The 21807-nt window shown below is 51.6% G+C and overlaps 9 protein-coding genes across 9 annotated transcripts; 3 read left to right on the plus strand and 6 right to left on the minus strand.

Moving 5' to 3' along the window:
- Positions 1-1000: 1000 nt before the first annotated feature.
- Positions 1001-3361, minus strand: BDV14DRAFT_106154 (URC4/urg3 family protein). The gene is made up of 4 exons (XM_073765587.1): positions 2855-3361; positions 2447-2771; positions 2125-2310; positions 1001-2065 (listed from the first exon to the last, which is right to left on the minus strand). The coding sequence occupies exons 1-4, from the start codon at positions 3005-3007 to the stop codon at positions 1425-1427; spliced, it is 1305 nt and encodes a 434-aa protein (XP_073625405.1). The 5' UTR covers positions 3008-3361; the 3' UTR covers positions 1001-1424.
- A 63-nt stretch (positions 3362-3424) lies between these two features.
- BDV14DRAFT_191554 (uncharacterized protein) lies at positions 3425-6146 on the minus strand (the record flags this gene model as incomplete). The annotated part of the gene is made up of 3 exons (XM_073771508.1): positions 3425-4355; positions 4403-5521; positions 5572-6146. 3 exons carry the CDS (start codon positions 6144-6146, stop codon positions 3425-3427), a joined length of 2625 nt encoding a protein of 874 aa, XP_073625406.1.
- Positions 6147-7049: 903 nt separating this feature from the next.
- BDV14DRAFT_202777 (uncharacterized protein) lies at positions 7050-7611 on the minus strand (the record flags this gene model as incomplete). Its single annotated transcript, XM_073774124.1, has 2 exons — positions 7050-7195; positions 7251-7611. The coding sequence occupies 2 exons, from the start codon at positions 7609-7611 to the stop codon at positions 7050-7052; spliced, it is 507 nt and encodes a 168-aa protein (XP_073625407.1).
- A 1573-nt stretch (positions 7612-9184) lies between these two features.
- Positions 9185-11794, minus strand: catA (catalase catA). Its single transcript, XM_073769560.1, has 2 exons — positions 11047-11794; positions 9185-10999 (listed from the first exon to the last, which is right to left on the minus strand). The coding sequence occupies exons 1-2, from the start codon at positions 11594-11596 to the stop codon at positions 9309-9311; spliced, it is 2241 nt and encodes a 746-aa protein (XP_073625408.1). The 5' UTR covers positions 11597-11794; the 3' UTR covers positions 9185-9308.
- A 646-nt stretch (positions 11795-12440) lies between these two features.
- BDV14DRAFT_178331 (trehalose-6-phosphate synthase) lies at positions 12441-14466 on the minus strand. The gene is made up of 4 exons (XM_073769562.1): positions 14044-14466; positions 13238-13978; positions 12827-13169; positions 12441-12746 (listed from the first exon to the last, which is right to left on the minus strand). The coding sequence occupies exons 1-4, from the start codon at positions 14327-14329 to the stop codon at positions 12698-12700; spliced, it is 1419 nt and encodes a 472-aa protein (XP_073625409.1). The 5' UTR covers positions 14330-14466; the 3' UTR covers positions 12441-12697.
- Positions 14467-15017: 551 nt separating this feature from the next.
- BDV14DRAFT_202780 (Con-6 family protein) lies at positions 15018-15430 on the plus strand (the record flags this gene model as incomplete). The annotated part of the gene is made up of 3 exons (XM_073774125.1): positions 15018-15058; positions 15128-15283; positions 15349-15430. The coding sequence occupies 3 exons, from the start codon at positions 15018-15020 to the stop codon at positions 15428-15430; spliced, it is 279 nt and encodes a 92-aa protein (XP_073625410.1).
- A 302-nt stretch (positions 15431-15732) lies between these two features.
- Positions 15733-16315, plus strand: BDV14DRAFT_178335 (uncharacterized protein). The gene is made up of 2 exons (XM_073769563.1): positions 15733-15907; positions 15975-16315. Exons 1-2 carry the CDS (start codon positions 15771-15773, stop codon positions 16258-16260), a joined length of 423 nt encoding a protein of 140 aa, XP_073625411.1. The 5' UTR covers positions 15733-15770; the 3' UTR covers positions 16261-16315.
- Positions 16316-16971: 656 nt separating this feature from the next.
- Positions 16972-18629, minus strand: BDV14DRAFT_106259 (bZIP transcription factor). The gene has a single exon (XM_073765590.1). The coding sequence runs from the start codon at positions 18455-18457 to the stop codon at positions 17297-17299; it is 1161 nt and encodes a 386-aa protein (XP_073625412.1). The 5' UTR covers positions 18458-18629; the 3' UTR covers positions 16972-17296.
- A 1236-nt stretch (positions 18630-19865) lies between these two features.
- Positions 19866-20910, plus strand: BDV14DRAFT_106251 (uncharacterized protein). The gene is made up of 2 exons (XM_073765589.1): positions 19866-20095; positions 20172-20910. Exons 1-2 carry the CDS (start codon positions 19985-19987, stop codon positions 20697-20699), a joined length of 639 nt encoding a protein of 212 aa, XP_073625413.1. The 5' UTR covers positions 19866-19984; the 3' UTR covers positions 20700-20910.
- Positions 20911-21807: the final 897 nt, after the last annotated feature.

Raw genomic sequence — 21807 nt, forward strand, 5'->3', positions numbered from 1 at the left:
GTACTGTGCGACCAGACTGTCTATCGCGGGGTATATCTCGCCTATGACACAGCGCTCTATTCCCGCTTCCCTTCCCGGCAATCTCCACGGCAATCATTCGAGTGACCCGCATTCTTCACATTGCGATCCACGGCGATCATGGTGGGAAATTTCGGTCATCACTCGCCCACGTTGGCGCTGATCCAGCCAGGAAATCGATATGGCATTAAATATCCGGCTTCCGACTGCGTATAACTCAACCAAGTCGATCGTGGTCGCCCAGCCCTGCACAGCTCCCCTGCACTCATCCCTGCCACCGACCGGACCAGTACAAACTAGTGGAACATCCACACATGTATGCACGTCCGTCACTAGCACATCACCTGCAGATCCTTGGAACTCCCCAACCCTTTGACAACCTGCTATACGTACTCTTCCGGACTCCGGCCTATTTTGGGCACTCTCTGCGTCATGCATCTGCCTACCTAATAATTCCGGGCTCGCTAGTATCCTATGATCCTTCTTGGCTTTTTGGCGTCTGTCACCGTGCCATCGGGCACTGACCCTATCACGATCGACCATGTCCGGTTGGATCATCGATATATTTCCTGATCAGTGGCGGAACGCCCATTATCTCCGGTATTGTCGATATTTAGAGATTGCAAACCGCTGCCTAACTGCCTTGGAGATCGGTGCCTCCAACTGACTGACATATTAGCAACTCACATACACCGCTCTTCTGTCTACGCTAGCTCGGTCTCAGATCATACAGCAACATTTCCTATACATGAATCGATGTTGTTCTACCTTATCAACCACCTGCGGCCTTCTCGCCGGGCTCTGAGCTCGTTAATTGGCGTTATGATCTGACACTCTGACACCACGTCAGGGTCTGTGCTTAGGTTGAATCACCAATCCGAGCGGCGTTGAAGTAGCAGTCGGGCACTCTTCCGTGACCTAGTGAGTGGTTGATGATTACGTGCTGTTTGGATAGCTCCGCGGCCACTACTCCGTGCACCTATGGCTAACATAGCCGCAACCTGGGGTGGGTATATGATGTATCTACTACCTATTAACGGATCCGCCGGGGCCCTCTAAAAGAGCGTACCGGCCCTCGGGGTTCACTTGCCCTCCGAGTTCTTGTCTACTGTTTTGGAACATTTGGTCTGGAATCATGGATCGATAGCGCTGTAACCGCTATTGCGGAGCTAGTCTGGCAATATTGGGACACCGATCGTAAGTACATGTGTTTCAGCAGAGCCGATGGATATAGATCAATCTCACGACCCAACACTCTATCTCCGATCGCTGCTTCCGAGATTGACATCGCGGAGTATACTTCGATATGGGATCCATTTCCGAGCCTAGTGGCGTTTGGGCGACATCACAGTGTCAATGGTGGAGTTTCTCCAGTGCAACGATAGTCCCCGAGTCCCGACTATCACCTAGAACAGCGTTCCATCTCCCGAGTTCAGGATCGGACTTGATTTTGTGTTGGGTCGCTTCTCTGCGGCAATCTCTCTCCCAGCTTTCCACGATCCAGACTCCAGCACTTGCGGCAGTGACAGCTTTACATCACCAAATTTATCGTTGTTCAGAATCCTCTCGTGCAGAACATCGAGAAGCGCAACGGTCATTGCCCTCCACTCGACAATCTCGTCATCACCCGCGCCAAAGCACGGTAGACCGTCTTTCGTGCCGGAATTCTTCAGTCCCCTTTCCAATGCCTCCGGCTTGAGCTTCAACACGCCCATATCGACGAACAACCCACCGTTCCTATACTCTGGAAGCCCAGTACCGAGGTGTGCATTGTCCCAGGTTGTACCCAGCAGCCGCTCGAAGGGGACCTTGAGGGAATAGGCGAGCCACTGAGTAAGCTTGTGGAAAGGCTGTATCGTCGCAGTCTCTGACGGCTCGGACGCCGCATCTCCATGCTTACTGAGCACAGATAACGGCCACGCATCGCCAACCGGTACTCCGTCGACCTTTGTTCGATCTGAAGGCCAGATTGGGATTAGCAGCGTCTGGAGGACAGCCCAAAGCTCAGCATAGTCGAGCTTATGGCGCCCGTTGCGGGTAAGATAGTCTCCACCGTCAGCATTCCTTAGTTCAAAAGGCCGGTATCAGGTCACGGTAGTAACATACCAACAAGCGCTCCCGGCCGCCCAGGTCTCCCCGTCGCTCCGAAGAACTCTTTGTTCTCTAACAGCGACACTCCCAGCTTCTGCAATATCTCAACTCGCGCATGAGCACCAACAAGCGGATTCTTCTCATCGTCGATCTGGAAACCCCGGTATAGTGTTTCGACGGAGAAGTTCTTCAGTCCTTGACCTACACCGCACCGTTAGCACCGGCTTCTTTCCACATCCCCTCCCGCTCCGCTCTCACCCACACCCCACGCCAACGTTCACTTGCACATCCCACCAGAAAACCGTTGAGAAACGAGACCAAGTAGACTAATACTAACCAGTAACAACATCCCCCCTCTCCGACCCACCACTAAACTCCCCATTGACAAACATATAAAAGCTCGCGACCGCAATCCCCTCAGACCGCGTATAAACATTCCCCGTCTCCGGCTCTGTGAATCTCCAGAAATCGCCCGCCCCCGCGTCGAGCAGGACAGAGACGAAGAACAGGTCGATTAGGCCGCGCGTTTGCTCGAGAGTGTTATATCCTCGTTTACTCCAGGTTTCAAGGAGTCGTGAGACTCTGGGGACATTCCCGACTTCAAAATGCTGCCACCTTCCGTGCGGCGGGATCGTGTGGTAGGCGTTTGGACCGAAGTCGCGCTGTGATAGGGGATAGGTCTTGTTAGGTCTTCAGATCTCCAGATATGTTCAGAAAGAGTAGGAAGGGGAGGCGAGGACGGTACCTGGATGACACCAATAACATATTCCACCGCTTCATCAAGTTTATCCTCGTGGTAATCGAAATGGTTAAGCTTATTCTCTTTCGCGAGCTCCAGGACGCGATGCGCTTTTGTCCGAACGGTTTCGAGCTTGAGGAGGGGGTGCAGGTTGCTCATATCGACGGATACTCTTCAGGAGCAAAAATCAAAGAGATGATTGACGATTAATTGATCACTATAGGAACTGAATAAGAATGAAGCAGAATGTAGCGAGGTGGTAGAAAGGAGGTCACGTAGGTGACTGTCACATGCGGGGTAGCTTGCTTATCGGGCCGTCGTACAGCGATATGGATGATATGTATTATGGCTTATCAGCGGCGGTGATAAGGAGTTGGAGATTGGGGGTCTTGCAGAGTGCAGGTTTCGGGAAACGGAGAGCGCCGACAGTTATATAACAGGTGTCCTTTTCGTGCGGAATGGACTCATTAGTTGGCTTGGGATTTATTCTAAGATAATGTTACATGATTCGAGTGAGACTGCCTAGAAGTCGTTATGTAACGCCAGTCGTTAAAAATGCTAACACTGTACATGCCACTATATATACAATCGCCCCTCACTAGGCGCATGAACCTCCCCCGATGAAAACGAACAATGATAAAGCTCCGACTCAGGAGGAGCACCAGAACGAAGACCATGGGCTTGATGAGTACCATTTAGAGAATTCGAAAATGAAACCAGTTGCTGCGAGCTTCCGTTCCCGCCCCCGTCCTCCATAATCCTCATCGAAAACGTCAACGGGCTCAACCCCAGCGCCTCAACACCACCAGGGACCTCGCCCCACTGCACTGGCTTCAGAGCATGATTCGCGCTATCGTCATCTGAGGGCATCGGTGGATGACATGCTGCACTAATGGCAGCGCTACATTCAGCCGCCAGCGGCATGAGCGATTTAAACCGTCGAAGACCAAGAAGCAGCGAAGCGATAGGGAGAAGACCGCCGACAATAATAGCAAAAACGGTAGCCACAGGCGAATGCGCAATAGCGACGATCTGTTCGTCGCTGGGGCGTGGCGCGCCAGTTACATCGAATGTGACGATCTGGACGAAGTAGAGGCTTTGCGAGACGAGCCAGTGGAGGACTGCCGAAGTACCGAGGAGCGGGAAACTATATCGGTAGGGCAAGGAAAGGTAGTATGTTGATCTTTGTTGTCCGCGCGGCCATGAAACACGCAGTGGTTTTCTATGTCGCCCGTAGTTGCTGTATTCGACGGCGCCGAGCATAATGGTGAGGAGGTTGTTTAGGAGGAAGTAGGCGAAGGAGACAAGGAGCTGCGGTACGTTGGCTAGTAGGGCCATGGAGAATATACCTGCCGTGCCTTCTGGTCTGTGGATGCCGTCGATGACTGTCGCGGAGGTCGGGTCGCCGAGTCCGCTGTCCCAGATGGTTTTCGTGCCGTAGCCTCTATTGTAGTCGTGGATGCCGAGGCAGAGAAGGTAGATTGCGGGTCCGACAATACAGATAATTCTAACAAGATCAGCTGGAGTTGAATTTGAGAATTGATGGTTTCTTACACGGTGAATGTGGATACCCAACGGCCTATACTCACGGCTTGGAACCAGTGTTTTCGAGTCGGCAGCTCGAGGCGAAGCGGTGCCTCTGAGTGATCTCCAACGGCTGGCGCGCTGAGAACCTGATATCGCTTCCACGATCTCTTCCTTCCTGTCTTGCGCCACCCTTGACTTCCTGAATAGACGAGGGATTTAGATAAAAGACAGCTCCCTTTCGTAGTTGGGTCAGGGCGACTAAGAAACGATGAAATGGCATCTCCGATAGTTAAAAACACATCTCGCCGACCATCAGTTGCCGCAAAGAGTGTGCAGATCAATTTCACAAGATTGCAGCTGATGACAATCAGACAGATAGCGGGACTAAAGACCAACTGACAGGCAGGCTCACTTGGCGTAGTCAAACAGTGTTCAATGGGATATGTCCTGTCTTCCAATTCTGGCCCGGCAGCGCGATTCATAGCAGGACATGAAGACTTATGCCCTATGATAGTTATCCTGTCCGGGAACGAGGTATCATCCCAGTTTGACGTATCGTCCAATGCAGCCTGGAACTCTTCCTCATCTGGCATGGTGTAAAGGATCTCATTGAGACGCCGCACATCCGGCGTATTGATCTCGGAGTCTATAGTATATTTGTCCCATTCGTCCTCGTCCAGGGTACCGTTATCAGTTTGGATCGTCCAGAACAACTGAGGTATTGAGAATTTGGCGGGTCGCACTGTCCAGTTGCGCATCATCTCCTTAGCCATGTCTTTGGTACAGTCAAAGTTCCCATCACAGAGCCACGAGTACGGACTGCCGCTTTTAGATCCGATCCAGAAATTCCCTGGTCCCTTGTACGCCAAAGGTTCATTCTCTGGCATCGACTCGTTAGTCACGAGTATCACCATACTGTGGCCGGCGACGTAATCCTCGGCAAAGGTGTTGACACAGGCCTCCTTGTCTAAGACTTGAAGGTCAGAACGGCTCATTGTCGCATTGGCCGTCGCAAGGTCAACTCCGATATTAGGTACAAAGCAGTAGTCGAAGTCTGACGACGTGTTCAATCCGAGTGGACCGGCCGGTGCCACAACAGCTGCATACTCTTGAGGACCAAGTGCGAAGAAAATTGCCGAGTTGTAGCTAGATCCGTTAGCCTATCCATACGACTGCAGAATCGATGCGTTACTCACATCATATGTATAGGTAACGAGGTGACCATTAATTGCCAGCCCAACAGCTGCCTCTTACCCCGCTGCCTGATCAGCAAATCCACAATATTGGGGACGCCAATGCGAACTGAGATGCGCTTCTTGTGCGCATTATCAATTTGCGCTCGTGACGGCGATGCAAGGCATTGTAAGCAGTAGTTACTGGCGCCTAGAAGAGCCGTCGACAACACGTTGATCGCAAAGTGCATTCCTGTCGTCCACCGTTTCGCAGTAGAACACTTTCCTGTATAAAGCGCTGCAAAGGAAAATGAGGTATCACCATTTTTGGAGTATGCGATTCCAGCACCGATGACCGTCAGAATGATGTTCAGCGTCAAAACAGACCCTACGACCCAGGAGCAAATCACAACGCCCTTGATCCAATCACGACCGTGAACTGATGGTGCATTGCCATTGTCTCGGCCCGAATCCGGTGGCTTGGGGGTGTCCGACCAAGAAGACGTGAGGCTCAACGATGAAAGCGACGAAAGAAACCCGGGCTTCTTCTCGGTTGAATAGGCACCGCCATCGTCAATCTGCCTAGTGAAATTGAGCATGTCTGCTCGACATTAAGGGTTTGGTGGACCTAAACCCCCATTTGTATTGTCTTGGGAGATAGGTAGGTAGAGCAGGAATGCGGAGAAAGCTTGGTTCAAGCGGCAGACCTTTGACTTGAGAAATTCGCTCTTGATAGCAGGACGTCTAGATCATGGAGATCAATTTCTAATTGTGGTGTAGGGCAGGGCTGTGCTGGCCGATTTCTCAGATGAAGACCACTCATTCGTCGAAGCTCGTGCTGCCAAGGCGGGAAAGGGGTCGTGGGAGAGGTTTTGGTGATGTCGATTCGTCGAGGGACAGGAGCGGGTCAGGACCTCAATAGTGGGTGGGTATGCCGATACCCTCCGACAGCAAGGTACGAATGGTAAAACCAGCAGCTCGACCCTGGTCGAGTTTCCTTGTGCATAAGTTCGCGACACGAGCCACTGTGCTCTTTATAAGAACGGTATTGAGTAGAGGTGAGGTTGGCCTATTGATCACTCAAGGCCCAACTTCGTTCTCGCGAATAGCACCCTGGTCCTGCCTGCACAAGCTACGTCAGAGACGCGCAACCTGTGCTCCTGAGCATTCTTCAAGCCGGTCGGGTCTGAGTACTCCGTACAGTCTCAACTTTGCATATTGTAGGTAGCCATGTCGGACTTCATTTATGATTGGACAATCCATTCACTGTTGTGGAAGAAGGTATCAGTAGTCAGACAAGCCCTTAGAGGCTGGATTTCAACGGCTGGCGCATTGGACCCCAAAATGCGGTATATAAGCAATAGACTGGACTGCTGTATCAATGCGATAATGAAGGGGGAAATGCCTCAGTTAGATGTAATTGCGCGTTGGAAGAAGAAGGTCTGTTTATCGCGTCGTATGGTTGTGGCGACTTGAGGAAAGCGCACGGAGAGAAGGGAGGTTTATGAGGAGGACGGAACCTCTCCAGATTGAGAATGCTCGTTCTTGCTTTCCTCGACCTCCTGGTCCGGACATGGTCCGTTGTTCACGGATGGCGTTGCATCTATACTCTCCAACCTAATGGCTCTATCTCTTTCGTACTGTACCCCTAAACAAAGCAGTAGTTAGCAAGACTTATTGTTTCTTGCCTGCCCAATTCTTACACCATTGGACCCTTTGACATATTATCTCCCTCGCCGGCTTCCAAAAAGCCTTTAATTCCTCACCAGGAACAGGCTTGATGAAGTCGACTTCAACTATTTGCAGACTCTCATTGTCGTCGAGCTTCCTCTCGGAATCGAGAACAGCCTTGTTCCCCCAGACTTTGGTGAAAGATATAAACTCCCGATCACGGACACGAGTAACATTCAACCACTCGAGCTGTTCCTCATTGCCGAAAAGCGCGTTCGATAGGATCTTGCCGACGAAGAACCAGAAGGACCAGGACTTGTTGAAGTCGTAGTGTAGATCGTCGGAGCGGTGTTGTATGACCGAGTCGAATCTTTTGTCGGAGAGCCTTCGCATTTGTGAACATGCACGAATCTTTGAAAAGCTGAAGACTTATTGGACGACAACATGGCTGATGCCTGACACATTGACATCTCTAAACCGGTCCTCGAAGACCAGGTCTATTGTGGGGATAGGGACAACAATGGCCTTGTGATCTGGCAGCGTGCTAGCCATAGATGATTGCCGGAGGTAAGAATGCTGGCGATGAAGCGTGTTATGAACGCTATTGGCGAAGCTGAGAAGAGAAACGTAAATCGAACAACACAGCGTGATGAGACGGGAGGTGGGAGTCAACATCGCGGCGCAAACAAAGAGGCACAGTAGGTATCTACACGTAACTGAGTCGCAGGATTGCTGGGCGCACGTGCAGCACTTCAAGAGAAAGCACCCGATGCACCGAGTTCAGAAGAACAGTTAGACCATGTCCAGTCATCCCCTTTTATCTACCTCTTGCTTATCACTTTTCCTCTGGTGCTCCCTGCATCTCTTCTCGTTCCCCAACGAATGCGCTCCCATACCATGACACGCTGTTCAAACCCCTGGCAAGCGCAGCCTCATGGCCTATAAAACCACCCAGATATTCTTCATGGTTCTTATCTTTGCGTCCAGCTCTACCATCCCAGTCACTTAGAGTTCGGCCTCTTGAACGGTTGAGCTTCACAGTGACCGGCCAACGCATCGAGTACAATTGTATAGCGAATGTGGAGACACTCGAGCAGTACGAGCCAGGGGGCTATCATCCAGTAATGATTGGAGATACCCTGAATGGGTGATATCTGATTGCCGACAAGCTTGGCTTTGGAGGTTATTCAACAGTCTAGCTTGCCCGAGATACTCAGCTGCATCGATACGTTACTCTCAAGGTCAACATAGCAGATTCTTTTCCGAGAGAAGCCAAAGCTCTGAAAGCACTTGCTGCGCAATCATTCTCAACCGAGGCTGTCACCCTGGGCGGAGCTCGATACCTTCTCTCTTGGATGAGTTTAAGGTGCAGGGTCCAAATGGAGAACACACATGCCATACCGTGACCCCGGCGCAATGCAGTCTAAGGCAGGCATGCTTCTCCATTATGTTTCTTCTTGACGTTTCTCGCGCGCTCTCATACGGTATTACAAAGGCTGTTGCATATAATCATTCACGAGGCTACGTTCATGGAGGTTTGTTATACCACGGCGAGACCCAGCCCGTGCAAGGAAGCTGATAGTTATGGTGCCTCTCATTCCAGATATCCACCTCAGCAATATTCTTGTCAAACTACCATCCAGCTTCGACGACCTTTCCATCCAGGGTCTATACAAGAAATACGGTGATCTCGAAACCATTCCTATCACTCGATGCGATGAAGAACCATCCCCCTTCCCAATGCCCCCACCAAGGCAACCAAGTCCTTATTCCTAGACAAGGACGCAGACAAATTCGAGTTATCCGACGCCCACCCGTTCCTATACTCCAACGCTCAACAATGTTTCGGAAGATATGGCAGCAACGGCGTCTTGAGAATTAGATCAGAATATGTAAAGCGATGAACATACGTGTCATATAATTGGGGTTTTAAAGCGAAAGAAAGACAACAACTTAGTATTGGGTGAGAACGATAGATGAATCAGGGTATTGCCATTCATTCATTGACTAGAGATACAGTACATATTTACAACGCCGTCCCACCCATCCATCATAAAGGCATATCAAAAGTACAGAGACGGTCAAAGCACCTAGAACGCAACACTCGAAGCCAAGCCATCCAGCTCACGCTTCCAGTTCCTGTGCTGGCTAACCTGGTAGAAGAATTTGCTGACAAAGTCAGGAGCATCCTTCAAGATCTTCCATCCCTCGCTGAAGCTCTCAGCGCTCTCGGGGCCCCGGGCAGTAACAACACCGTACCACTCAACAGGCTCCTTTGCGTCGGCACCGGCAACCTCAACACCAATGACATTGCCAAGAACTTCCTTGACGAGCTGGGCCGCTTCGCCCGTTGCAGCGAGAGCCTTCAAGTGTCCGAAGGTCTCGGCGATCCAGTAGCGGATCTGACCGTTTTGCTGGAGTGTCTTGATGTGGTCTCCGCCGGGGATGAACGTCGCGTCGAACATTGTCGAGCGCTGTCCGTCGTACTGGTGGTCGGGAACAACACCCTTGCCGGTTTCTCTGGACTCGCCCTTTGCGAAGACAGGCGAGCGCTTCATGCCAATGACAAAAGGGAGGGCTCCAGCGCCGAGAATACTGGCCTTCATTCCCTCAAAGGCGACCTTGTCATAGCCGTCGCCGATGAGGAGCGCAATACGGCGAGACTGAATACCGGGAACCTTGGGCGGGTATTCCATCTGGGAGAGACGCGACGTCTTGCCGTGGTTGGGGCGGAGAGCCTTGTCGGGGATTGGTGCGCCGACCATCTCAGCGACGGCCTGAGCAAGGGGGAGATCGAGCTCCGCGAGACGAGTTCCAGCGAGACGCTCATACACGATTGGGTCGTCGCAGTGGTCAAGCTCGAAGGAGAAAGCCTTGGTCATGTGGAGCTTCTCGGCCTCGGACATGGAGTTGTAAAAGAGCTGCGCTTGGTTGTGGTACTCCTTGAACTTGGGCGTCAGGTCACGTCGCTTGAAGCCTGAGACGGGCTGCGGGTGAGACTGGAAGCCACTTGGCCCGGCCTTGGCGGGGGGATTGGCCTCGAAGCGGTTGGGCCAGTAGTTGACGGTGCCCTTGGTGATGCGGTGGCGCATGGCACCATCGCGGTTGTGGTTGAGGAATGGGCATACGGGGCGGTTGATGGGGAGTTCCTCCCAGTTGATGCCGAGACGGGAGATCTGAGTGTCAAAGTAGGAGAAGTTGCGGCCCTGGAGGAGAGGGTCGTCGGAGAAGTCAATACCAGGGACGATGTGGCTGGTACAGAAGGCAACCTGCTCGGTCTGGGTGAAGAATTCGTCGACATTGCGGTTCAACTCGAGCTCACCAACTGTGCGGAGGGGAACAAGTTCCTCGGGCCAGATCTTGGTAGCGTCCAGAATGTCAAAGTCGAACTTGTCCTGGTCCTCTTCGGCAATGGCTTGGATAGAAAAGTCCCACTTGGGGTAGGCCTTGTTGTCAATGGCCTCCATTAGGTCCTTACGGTGGAAGTCGGGGTCCTGGCCAGCCAGCTTGAGAGCCTCGTCCCAGACGAGGGAGTGGACACCGAGGTGGGGGGTGAAGTGGAACTTGACGAAATGACGCTTGCCCTCCTTGTTGACGAGGGAGTAGGTGTTGACACCGAAACCCTGCATCATACGGTAGGAACGGGGAATGGCGCGGTCAGACATGGCCCACATAAACATGTGTGTGGCTTCGGGGTGCATGTAGACAAAGTCCCAGAAGTTGTTGTGCGCTGTTTGCGCCTGGGGAACTTCATTGTGAGGCTCGGGTTTGACAGCGTGGACTACGCAATTAGCACGGTGCTTAACAGAAACAACAGGACTGACTCACCAAGGTCAGGGAATTTGATCGCATCCTGGATGAAGAAGACGGGAATGTTGTTGCCGACAATATCCCAGTTACCCTCGTCAGTGTAAAACTTGACGGCGAATCCACGAACGTCACGGACGGTATCCGCACTGCCCTTGCTACCTTGGACAGTGGAGAACCGCAAGAAAACAGGAGTGTTGCGCGAGGTATCCGTCAGCACGCCCGCATACGACAGATCCTCCAGACTCTCGTGGAGCTTGAAGTTACCGAAAGCTCCGGTGCCCCGAGCGTGGACAACGCGTTCGGGGATACGCTCGTGGTCGAAGCGGTGGATCTTCTCGCGCGCAATCTGATCCTCCAACAACGACGGCCCAGCGCGCTGCTCGTTATCCGTGACACGCAGCCAGTGGTCGGGATCAGTAATCCCAACACCGTGGTCAGTCGTCTGGGGCTGATTCGAGTGCTGTGTAACAGTCTCAGCCTCAAGATCGACAAGCTTCTTGTTCTTAGTCGCAGTGTCCTGCACTGCCTGCTGGGCCTTTTGCAGGCCAGCGGCGAGGGTGGTAGCCATGTTGAAAGTCAAGAAAAGGTGGAGTAGAAAGTGCAGAAGCTTGGTAGACCAACGTTAAGGTTAATCTTCCTTCGACCAGGTGTAGTAGTTATATCTTCTTCTCGTGGCCGATCGGGCATCTCTCGGTCGTGACATCATGGCGGTATACAATGATGTGAGGATGATGACAACCGCACCACCTCAACGGTAAGAGCGGGATTTCCAAGCAGCTTAACAAGCTGTCAATCCAGGCCCGCAGATCCTGTTCCCAACTGGACTCGTAATTATTCATCTCTCATTGGTCTCCGCACGAACTCCTGGTCGCGACCGTCACGCTGAGTAAACTGGCTCTCTTGTTGGTGGAGACTCTCCCGGCTCTCACCACTGCTACCTATCCCAACTATCCCGTCTGCAGAAATCAAGAGCCTATCGCATCCTTATCTATCACCTTAGTGTTCTTCTGGGCTGCTTTTTCCTTGGTAATCAATTGGCCGACCTCACGATGACGACCGCTAGATTTACCCTTTTGAGCCTCTGGGCAATCCCGCGTAGTAAGCAATAGTAGAGTCGATTATATATATTAGCACACCGGATTTGCAACTATAGGGCCTTGCTTCTGGCCTTTCGGCAGGTATAGTCCGAACGAACTCCATTGTCGTTTCTCCAGACTCCACTCCATATCCCAAAAACAGGGTATTTCAAATTGAGCCGCGTAATTTCAGAGTCCACGTGGCGGGTGAAGAGCTACTTTGTACAGAGTACAGAGTTGTGAGTAAAGGAGTCTACAGTTCTAGGACTAGGGAAGGGACTAGAACCGGTATACTCGGAACGACTCCCAACTTCATAGAGCATTAAACAAGAAGCAATAACTTGACGCGCTGATAATTGATAAGAGAACATTCTACCACTTGTCGGGCACTTTCTTTCCGTCTTCTGAACTCCAGCGCTAGATGATCTGAATGACAAGAACAACAAGAGGAGCGAAAAAGTATTGATCAAAGTCGGGTACCGTGCCGTATGCTGGTACCACGCAGTAGACTTGACTTGAACCAAGACATGCGGAAAATCTAGATCGCCAACGGCCGGGCTGTAGGTATGTACCTAGGTATAGGTGGTACTGCTCTAAGCAAACTCCGCAAGGGCATTCGTGAACGTCTCGCCCCATTGCGCACTATTGAGACGACATGGATTAGCCCAGCCCTATTTCTCTTCTCTCTAATCGGTCAAAAGGAGCCAAATGAATCGACGTACCTTGTATTGCTTGTAACAAACTCCTCCAACTCCTCATACCGCTTCTTCTTCTCCTCAACGCTCATCGTAGCAGCCGCATAAATGCTATCCGATAACTGCTGCGCAGAGGACGGGTTAAAGAGTATACTACCCCCACCCATGAATGACGCTGCACCCGCGAGCTCAGAGAGAACGAGGACACCATATCTATCCTTTTGACACGCGACGTATTCGGCTGCTACGAGGTTCATGCCGTCTCGTCGAGAGGTGATTAGACAGATATCTGCTATGCGGTAGAGAGATGTCAGGTCCACGAAGGGGACAGAGTGGTGCAGGTATATTATCGGTGAGCCGTCGGGGGTAGCTATACACTGTTAGCACATACTTATCCAAGAAGGGGTGAGGTTGAAAGTGTATGTGTAGGTAACGCACAATGCTCCCCACTAATCTTCCCCACAAGCATACTCAATTCCCTTTCGAGATCCTGATACTCCTTCACATCTTCCCTCGACGGAATAGCAACCTGGATAAGCGTAACCTTATTCTTCATATCGGGGTGCTGCTGCAGGAAGTAATCGTACCCCTGCAATTTTTGGATAAGACCCTTTGTATAGTCGAGTCTGTCGACGCCTAGAATCACAATCTTCCGCTTATATTCGTCCTCCAGTTCGGCGACGCGGTCCTGAACTTCCTTCCCTGCAAGCCCGTCTGTGAATTTCGCGGGATCGATTCCGACGATGAATGTCCCCGTGCGCGATTTATGATCCTTATATGCAATCTCATCCCCGGAAACAGAAACATCAAGGCCCCGCGAGCAACACTCGATGAAATTCCGCTTATACTCATCCGTGTGGAACCCAATAACATCGCACGCCAGAACACCCTGGAGGAGTTCCTTCTGCACCGGGAGCGCGCGCCAGAAGTCCTGCGCTGGGAAAGGTGTATGCAGCGAGAACCCAATCGGGCACTTCTTTCCCTGTTTTTGAAGGCGTTCTCGGAGGTACGCGGGTGCTAGCAGGAGATGGTAATCATGCACCCAGATTAGATCACCGCTCTCAACTGACTCGGCGACCTTATCAGCAAATATCTCGTTCACGCGGGCGTATGCTTTCCAAGCATCTTCTTTGAAGTCCACGCCGGATTGGTAGTGCAGGATTGGCCAGGCGATGCCGTCTGCGCACATGTTAACACCTAACCTCCCCAATTCAACTAAGCAGTCTGTGGGGTATAGGTCATACTAGAAAAAACATTATAATGCCCATGCGCCAACTCCTCCTCTAAAAAAATCCCAACGGCATCTTTATCAGCAAGACTCCTACTCGCTTCTTCGCGCTCGGCGTCATCTTCAATGTTACACCCTGGCCAGCCGAACCAGCGCACGTTCGTGGACGAGCTTATGCCTGATAGGGCGGTCACGAGACCGCCGCTTGAGAGGGATGAGTCGTAGCCTCCTTTCTCATTCTTTTTCAAGGAGAGGGGGAGTCGATTGGAGACGATTATCAGCTGGCGTTTTTTGTCGGACATTGTGACGGTGTGGGTGGTTGTTTGTGGGTGGGTTTTCGCGGTTGGTGTTGGTGGTGTTGGGCTCTATATTGTGGAGGGCGAGTTGGGGCTGGTAGGTAGAGAGATAGGCTAGGTAGGTAGGTCTTCAGGCGGGGTGAATGACTTTGTCCTCAGAAGACGTGTTCGATCCATATATAGCTCCTGCAGCCATCACTGATCACCCCATTCTTCGAGCCCACGTACCCCTACATGAACCAGGTAACAGCCAAAGGCCAAATGGCGGCTCATTCGTGGAGAGCTGATGTCAAACTCGACCAGTCACTTTAGATTAAAAACCCCGTGGCACAGGAGGCTGCATATCACTCTCCGTGTTTGGAATGTGCTGGATGTCAAGATGACCGACTGAGTGCCAAGCGTGATGATGAGATGACGTCATGATGCTACTCTACATGTCTGTACAACAATACACCTAGATACCTACCTAGATATTAGAGGGCGAACCAGAGTATATTGAGTAGAAAGAGGAAGTACGGAACTGACGCATCGCTGACAGAACAAAGACGTGGTTTAAGCGTGCAGTAGCCGGCAGGAAGAATGTATAAGATGGTCACCTAAGACGAGACTGGAGGAAAGATCCTGATACTTTATCCGCACGATCGACAATCTAAAACACACTAGAAAGAAACAAGGATACCTAATAATAAGCAATATGGCCGACGAAAAAGTCAACCAGATGCGCGGCTACAAGGCGTATGTCTCTTTGCTTTGTCTATCCATGCAAGGAACACCCTGTTGATGAATGAACCTAATGGTCGGCAGCACCCTGAGCAACCCCAAAGTCTCAGACCAAGCAAAGCAGCATGCGCAAGCTGTCCTGGACGACGAAATCGGCGGGAACCAGCCGCAGGAAGAGCTCTATGATATTCGCGGTGATCGCGAGAAGTCGCCTAATCGGATGGCGGGGGGTTTGAAGGCGTACGTATCAGCCCGACCTGGAAATAATCTGGAAACTTAAAAGGCTAATGGGTTCTTTATGGCAGCGCAATGCATAACCCTGGTATTCCAGAGAGCGGGAAACAGAAGGCCAAGGAGAAGTTGGGGAGGGATGCACCGGCTGAATAGTGTACTTGGCCCTATACTAGTGTAGTAGCGTAGCCTACAGAGAATGGTCTAGCACAATCTAGCACAATACAAGTCCAGAACGCAGATGGATCAATGCAAGCAGAGCTAGCTGGATATAGCTAGCTACTAGCTACCTGACCTACCTAGTAGTGTGTGGATACTCCGACCATTCCAGAGATCATACATCATGACAGCTTCATACTTCAGTCCGTATCCCTGCACATTACATCATCACCCATCATGCCATAAAACTGCTGTATATACCTGCATCTTTCCCCTTTCCCGGTGGCCTCAGAGTAATTGAGAGAAAATACAGAGTCAAGGAAAATAATTGTCCAAAATGTCCTTCCCACGCCCCCTCCTCCGCGCCTCTCAAATGCGCGCCACCATCCGCCCTACACAACGCCCTATCCAACGAAGAACATACGCCGACTCACCACCAGACCCCTCAAAAGGGTCTAGCGGTGGCCAGACATGGTACCCCTCCTTTCCTCCCTACCCCAAGTAAATCCCCCAATTCCCAATCCCAACTAAACAACCCCAGGATCGCCATCGCTGCAGTCCTCGGCATCCCAGCAGCATACTACGCAATGTCCGGCACCCCCAGTTCCCAAAAGCCGCGCCCCAGCGACGTGGACCAGCCCGCCTCCCGCAAGTCACCTTCTGACGACGCGAGCATGCGCAGTATGAGTTCTAAGCAGGAGGGGCTGGATAATAAGGACTCGAGCAATCCGTATATTAATGAGCCGGGGAAGAGTGTTAAGGGCGAGGGGGAGACCGAGACGGCGAAGTTGAAGGGGACTGTTGATCCTAGGAGGCCGCAGCAGTGATTAGTGATTACTTGTGTATTAGTAGTAGCGTTGAATGCAAGTGATATTTAGACTGTTTGGTTCTGTTGGTTCATGATCTGTATACGATGGGTAGGAAGCTAGCTAGGTAGGCAGGTAGCTTGATAAGCACAAGTAACCACTGACCACCCGGAAGAGATCCCGGATTCTGGCTCTGGAACCTACGCGTCTGTACTTTGCGCAAACTCTGGATAATGGTTAGGGCTCGATCGATAACCGGGGATCGATAGATCGGGATAAACGTCACCGTCTTCTGATCGAGTGGTCCCGGCTCGCACTTGCTGGTTGTATCCACTACGCATCCGCGTTATGGCACCATGTACCTCATCGAGCTACAATAGCACCCTACCCTACCTAGGTACATTCTAAATTGCTCTGCGCTGTAGGCGGTATTCAAGGTTGACGACTGGATTATTGGTATCTAACAACGGAGCGAGGGTTATTGAGTTGAGTTCAACGTGGTAACTTCGCGGATTTTTCTTCCTTATTTGTTATTGATACATGATAGGCCCGTCTCTATAGCCCGATCATCTAGGCGGCATAGGTATATATATATATATAATATAATATAATACAGTGGTAGAGGAGGTACAGAGCATATGAAAATATTCAAGGTCGATAGTCGTTGTTATATGAGATAGGTAACGTATATATACCCCCTAAGGAGAGGGATTCATTCCAGATCAGAGAAGTCCATCCAACTTCAAGAATCAGGAAACGAGAACGCTTTTTTACCCGAAACAGAACAAGACAGACAAGACAAGACAAGACAAAATCCACCCGCCCTCGTGTACGCCGGTGTTGTGTTCGTTAGATAAGACAGACAGGACATAGCAAAAGAAGATCCTAGACCATATAGTTGAAAATTCCAGGTACTGAAAAAATGCGTCCAAAGAACCCAAGCAAAACCAACCAGAAAAAAAAGAAAGCAGGAGCACCTCCAACATAAGAAAAACGTGACGATCATAAAAATGACGAGCCGAGGTTATCTTGGCCTGGCGGATCAAGGGCAGCAAGCTCAAGTCATACTCATCTGCAAATCAAAGATATTTCCCTCGCCATGCGGGAACATAGACCCCATCATGCTCTTCTCAATTCCGCAGGGGAGGGTCGCGTCGCCCATGCGCATGGGGATTTGCTGCTGCGGCACCGCCTGTTTCTGTTGCTGTTGCTCCAGGTCAGGAATATCATCGTTGTTCAGCTCTTCAGAGGAGGCGATACGGTCTGCCACCTGGTCATGGCTATGCTCATGTCCATGGTCATGCTCGTGCTCGTGCTCGTGGCTATGAGGATGGCCATCGCTAGCGCGTCGACTCTCCGCCTCAACGTCCCCCGAAGAAACGGAAACAGAAGACAATGAGTCCGTCCTCGTAGCCTGCTTCACCATCCTCCCCAAATAAACCCTGATCGCGTCGTCGTCGCATCTCGAATGCATAAGGATTTGATCCTTCAAACTCAAAAGCTGGGAATGTAAATCCTTAATCTCGATCTCGAGCCCGGATTTCCTGCGCGAAGCTTCCTGGAATCGACTCCGTAAGCTATCCGTCTCGCGCTTTTTCTTCTGCCGCGACTTCGAAGCGGCTGCGCGGTTTCGCTCGAGGTGTTTGGCGCGCTTTTCGGTGTCGTTGCTTCCGTTTGCATTGTGCCAGCGGAGCGATGTAGGGGAGGGTGACTTGTGGTATTGGCTGCCACTGCTGGCGTTGCTGAGGGGGCTTATGCGGGAGGGGTCGTGGTTGTCATGGTGGGGATCGTTATCGTATGTAAAGTCTGCGTCGTGGTCTGTGGAATTTGAATTGAAGGAAAAGGATGAGAAGGAGTGTGTTGGGTGGTAGGAGTCCAGGAAGGGTGGTTGTTGTTGACGGGCGTTCATCCCCGCGCCATCATCAATAGAATCTTTCCTCATATCTCGTGGTGCGGGTCGAAGAGCGCGATTGCAAAGTCGGGGACGGTTCTGGAGTTCGTCTTGCTGTGTCGGTTGGTGCATTGCTTGGGCCATGTGCATTGTTGCTGGGCCTAGGCCTGGTTGGTATTGCATCGACCCCATTGGCAGTTCGTGGTGGTCTTTGTCGAGGGCTGCGAGGGAGAGGAACTCGGGTGGGAAGTCGTTGCCCATGAAGAGGGTGTCTGGGGCGATGGAGCCGTCGAGGGGATCGGTTGGGTAGAAGACTTGCGTGGTCATTTTGGCGATTCAGATGTCTGTGAGTTTTGCGCTGGTGGCAATTGAGATCTCGTCAAGGTTATTGGTGGTAGACAGTCATGGAAATCGTATGCATTCCAAGACGGTAGACAATAGTAGATAAACGTTGGAAGGGAAGAAGCTTCTTTCCAGACAGTTTTTCACAGGATATATATTCAGTGATCGGACTAGGTTGCAAACCAATCCAGATCCCCGTAGATAATTCTTCCAGAAATTATTCAATCTCAAAAACCAATCTATCAGCAGCGCCCCAAGCGCACTGTTATACCAACTCCAACCCCCCGTTAATAAGCGGGGAAGCATCCACGATCCACAAGAGCTGCATCCTCAAGCAAGGTGTTGACGTTGACCATGGCACAATCGCCGCAGGACCAGGCCAAACGATTGCATCGAGCACGATAGGAAGAGGAGTCCCGGCGCCCGACAGACCCAGGGGGTGGAGATCCCATGTTCAGTATGACGCTCTCTCAGCCGGACTCGTGCAAATCCGGCCATATCGAGCAATCAGCGCAGAAGGAAAAGAGGTGCGGGTGGGGTAGAGCTAATGCCTCTAGTTCTGTGGGAAGCGATGGATGAATCTCCTATTGGGTGGCCGCTACGGGACATGTATACACTTATCGCGGGACTTTTGGATGCCCAAGGAAGACTAAGCAACTGACACCATGCTCGAACCTGGAACCTGATGGACGCTACCGCCACCTTCCGATCAAGGTAAACAGACTGGGTACGGTTCCGCCAATTATGGAGCTCGGTAGCTTCAGCTACTCGTCGCTTCGCCTGCCCCACGGCGCAGACGGGGATCGACGCGAGTGTCCTAATCCGGAGGGTCGCAGGATACTCGAACGTGCAATAAGGCCAGAGACACCCTCAGGATAAATCATCCCGGCCCGTTGGATATTCAGGTCCAGATCGGTTACATCATCACTCGCCCTGGTGGTGGACCTACGTCGACTATTATTCACAAGGGTAGCAGTAACCTGTTTCTTGGTTGCTGCTGCATATCAAACCCCAATGCGTACCGACGGAATGCTGCGATGCAAGAAGGGATGACCCGGGAGGCGGGCTGCGGTCGCTTCCCAGTTGCTATCCAGGGTCGCGATGTGTCATTTTCATGGAGACGCTCCTGCAACCTTTCGAGCTACCATCCCTCCTATCCAGATATTGCGATTGGATGTGACGTCGGCGGTCGCTCTAGATACCCCATCCGCACCCATCATCGAAAAGAATTGGAAAAGGATGGAACGTTCGCTAACCGTTCTCGCGGGATATAGCATAACCCTCCAAAGTACGAGTTTCAAGGGTCAAGGTCGATTTGAGTTTGTAAATTCCCGAGCGTGCTGGGTGGAATGCGGGGATTGGATTCTTGGACGAGGATAAACAACAGTGAGCAAAAGGGCATATTTCAACGGGCGCATGGCTCCTTTTTCTGCTCAACGCTGCTGTGAGGGCGACAGTATGCTCTATGATTGCAGCCGAGTAATCTCCGATGCTGGGCCGTGATATCACGCCATGCGGAACACGGGTATTCGAATAGTTGAGATGGATCCCGATGGATTATCGGAGAATACTGCGTCTTCAACTGCGCGACAGCGTCTGCCGGGCGCGAAAGCGGCCAATCCGGTGAGTCGCATGCATTGCGTTGCTTCTTCCGTCACAGCGATAAAGTTAACCTTGCATCTCTTTTCCAACGTCGCAGGTCGTTTTCATCGAGTCAAGACCCGCTGTTTCGAACTTGGCTCAATCCAAGGCGCTGGAAAAGTTAGACACCTACAATTGCACCAAGTCCAACAAGGTGACCCGGCAAAGCGGCACCTTCACAGAGCCTGTTACCAGATCTCCACGAATATCCCAGACAAACCTACAGTCCCCGCGGCTCTCGCGACAAAGTATCCAGCCGCTCGTCACGAGTCCCCACCACAACCCAGAGAACAACTACTACCGACAACCCGGGTGTCGCGTGTTCCGGCGAGTGTCGGTCTTCGACGCAACAAAGTCATATTGTCGGTCAAGCCCGGAGGAGCCGAATTCGCGACATAGGCGGTTCTTCGAGAAGGTGCGGGCGAAGATTCAGGCGACCAACTTCTCCAGCCTGCCTGTTCCAACGATTTCGAGAACCGTCTCGCAGAGAATCGCGCCGAGGCGAAATATAAAGTTGTCATCCTTCCTGCCGTCGCGGTCGTTTTTCTCAGATGGGCGGCGGGATTATGGAGCAAAGCAATATTGAAGAAGCGAAATTGTGTTTTGGCGTTCGATAGAAAGAGATACCAGCGTGTTTGGAGTTACGGCGTGTTTTTTGAAGTGCAAGTTCGTGGCCGAACTTCGTTATGACGCGATATAGCATAGAAGTCGCACGACACCTAAATGTTAATAATGCCGGCCACAAAGGGTCCAGACTAGGTAGAATCAAGCCCCTGTCAAAATCAGTTCCATTCATTCCAAGCCTTCGAATAGGCCAGGTCCAGACCGCGCCCGTAGAAGGCCGACTCGTGAGGGAGACCTAGGCCATCACTAAACGGTCGGACAATGCTGTATATCCTCCATAGGGACCGTGCTCAGGAACGAGTCATGATGGTGAGGTGTTCGTGGCGAGAATTGCGTGCATGAGTAGAACCCTGCGCCTGGGCAGGAGAAAGACCCAGTAAAACTTTAGGTCAATCGAAGCGTTGCACAGAAGATAAATTGCATTATATTGACAGCGTATCGAAGAGGATATAACTGGTGCTGTCTTGATGCCCCTGCAGGTGCAATATGGGAGTGTTGTGGTCGACGTCGACCAGTTGGAGCTAGTCAAGCTTCCGAGGCACATGGCCTGTCCGCAGGGTCCTCACTTGGTCACAGTGTCAACTTACGAGCATTCTGTTAACTACGATCGAACTCCTTTGGCTTGGAACTTATGTTAAAGACGTGAAAAAAGTCCTTGGTATAGGTCTCCTCTGTCGGAATAGCAAGTCGAGAGCTTTGTGATGTCGATAGCCCGACTGGAACCCGGAGTCATGCGCTAAGATAGAGGCGAAGCCATGGATGGCGGTCAAGGGTTCCACGCTCGTCCTCGAGACTGAAGAGGATAAGATGGCGCAGAGAATACTCGACGAAAGGATTCAAATCCACGCTTCATTTTTCAACGGTACGAATCCTTTTCGGGGAAGGCTGTAGGACGTAGAACCCATCCCAGAGACGCAGATTGTCACCTAAATCGAGAGAACCAAGCAATCCAGGCGGAGTTCACGATAGCCCACCTTCAGCCTGTGACGTTGTATATAGCCACAACAACACCCATTGAGTAAAAGCTCCTTTCCTAACGGACTGGTTGACGCGGGGAAGCAGGTCCCCGG

The sequence above is a fragment of the Aspergillus stella-maris genome, assembly GCF_047715825.1.
Source record: "Aspergillus stella-maris strain CBS 113639 unplaced genomic scaffold BDV14scaffold_51, whole genome shotgun sequence".
In the NCBI taxonomy this organism is placed as follows: domain Eukaryota; kingdom Fungi; phylum Ascomycota; class Eurotiomycetes; order Eurotiales; family Aspergillaceae; genus Aspergillus; species Aspergillus stella-maris.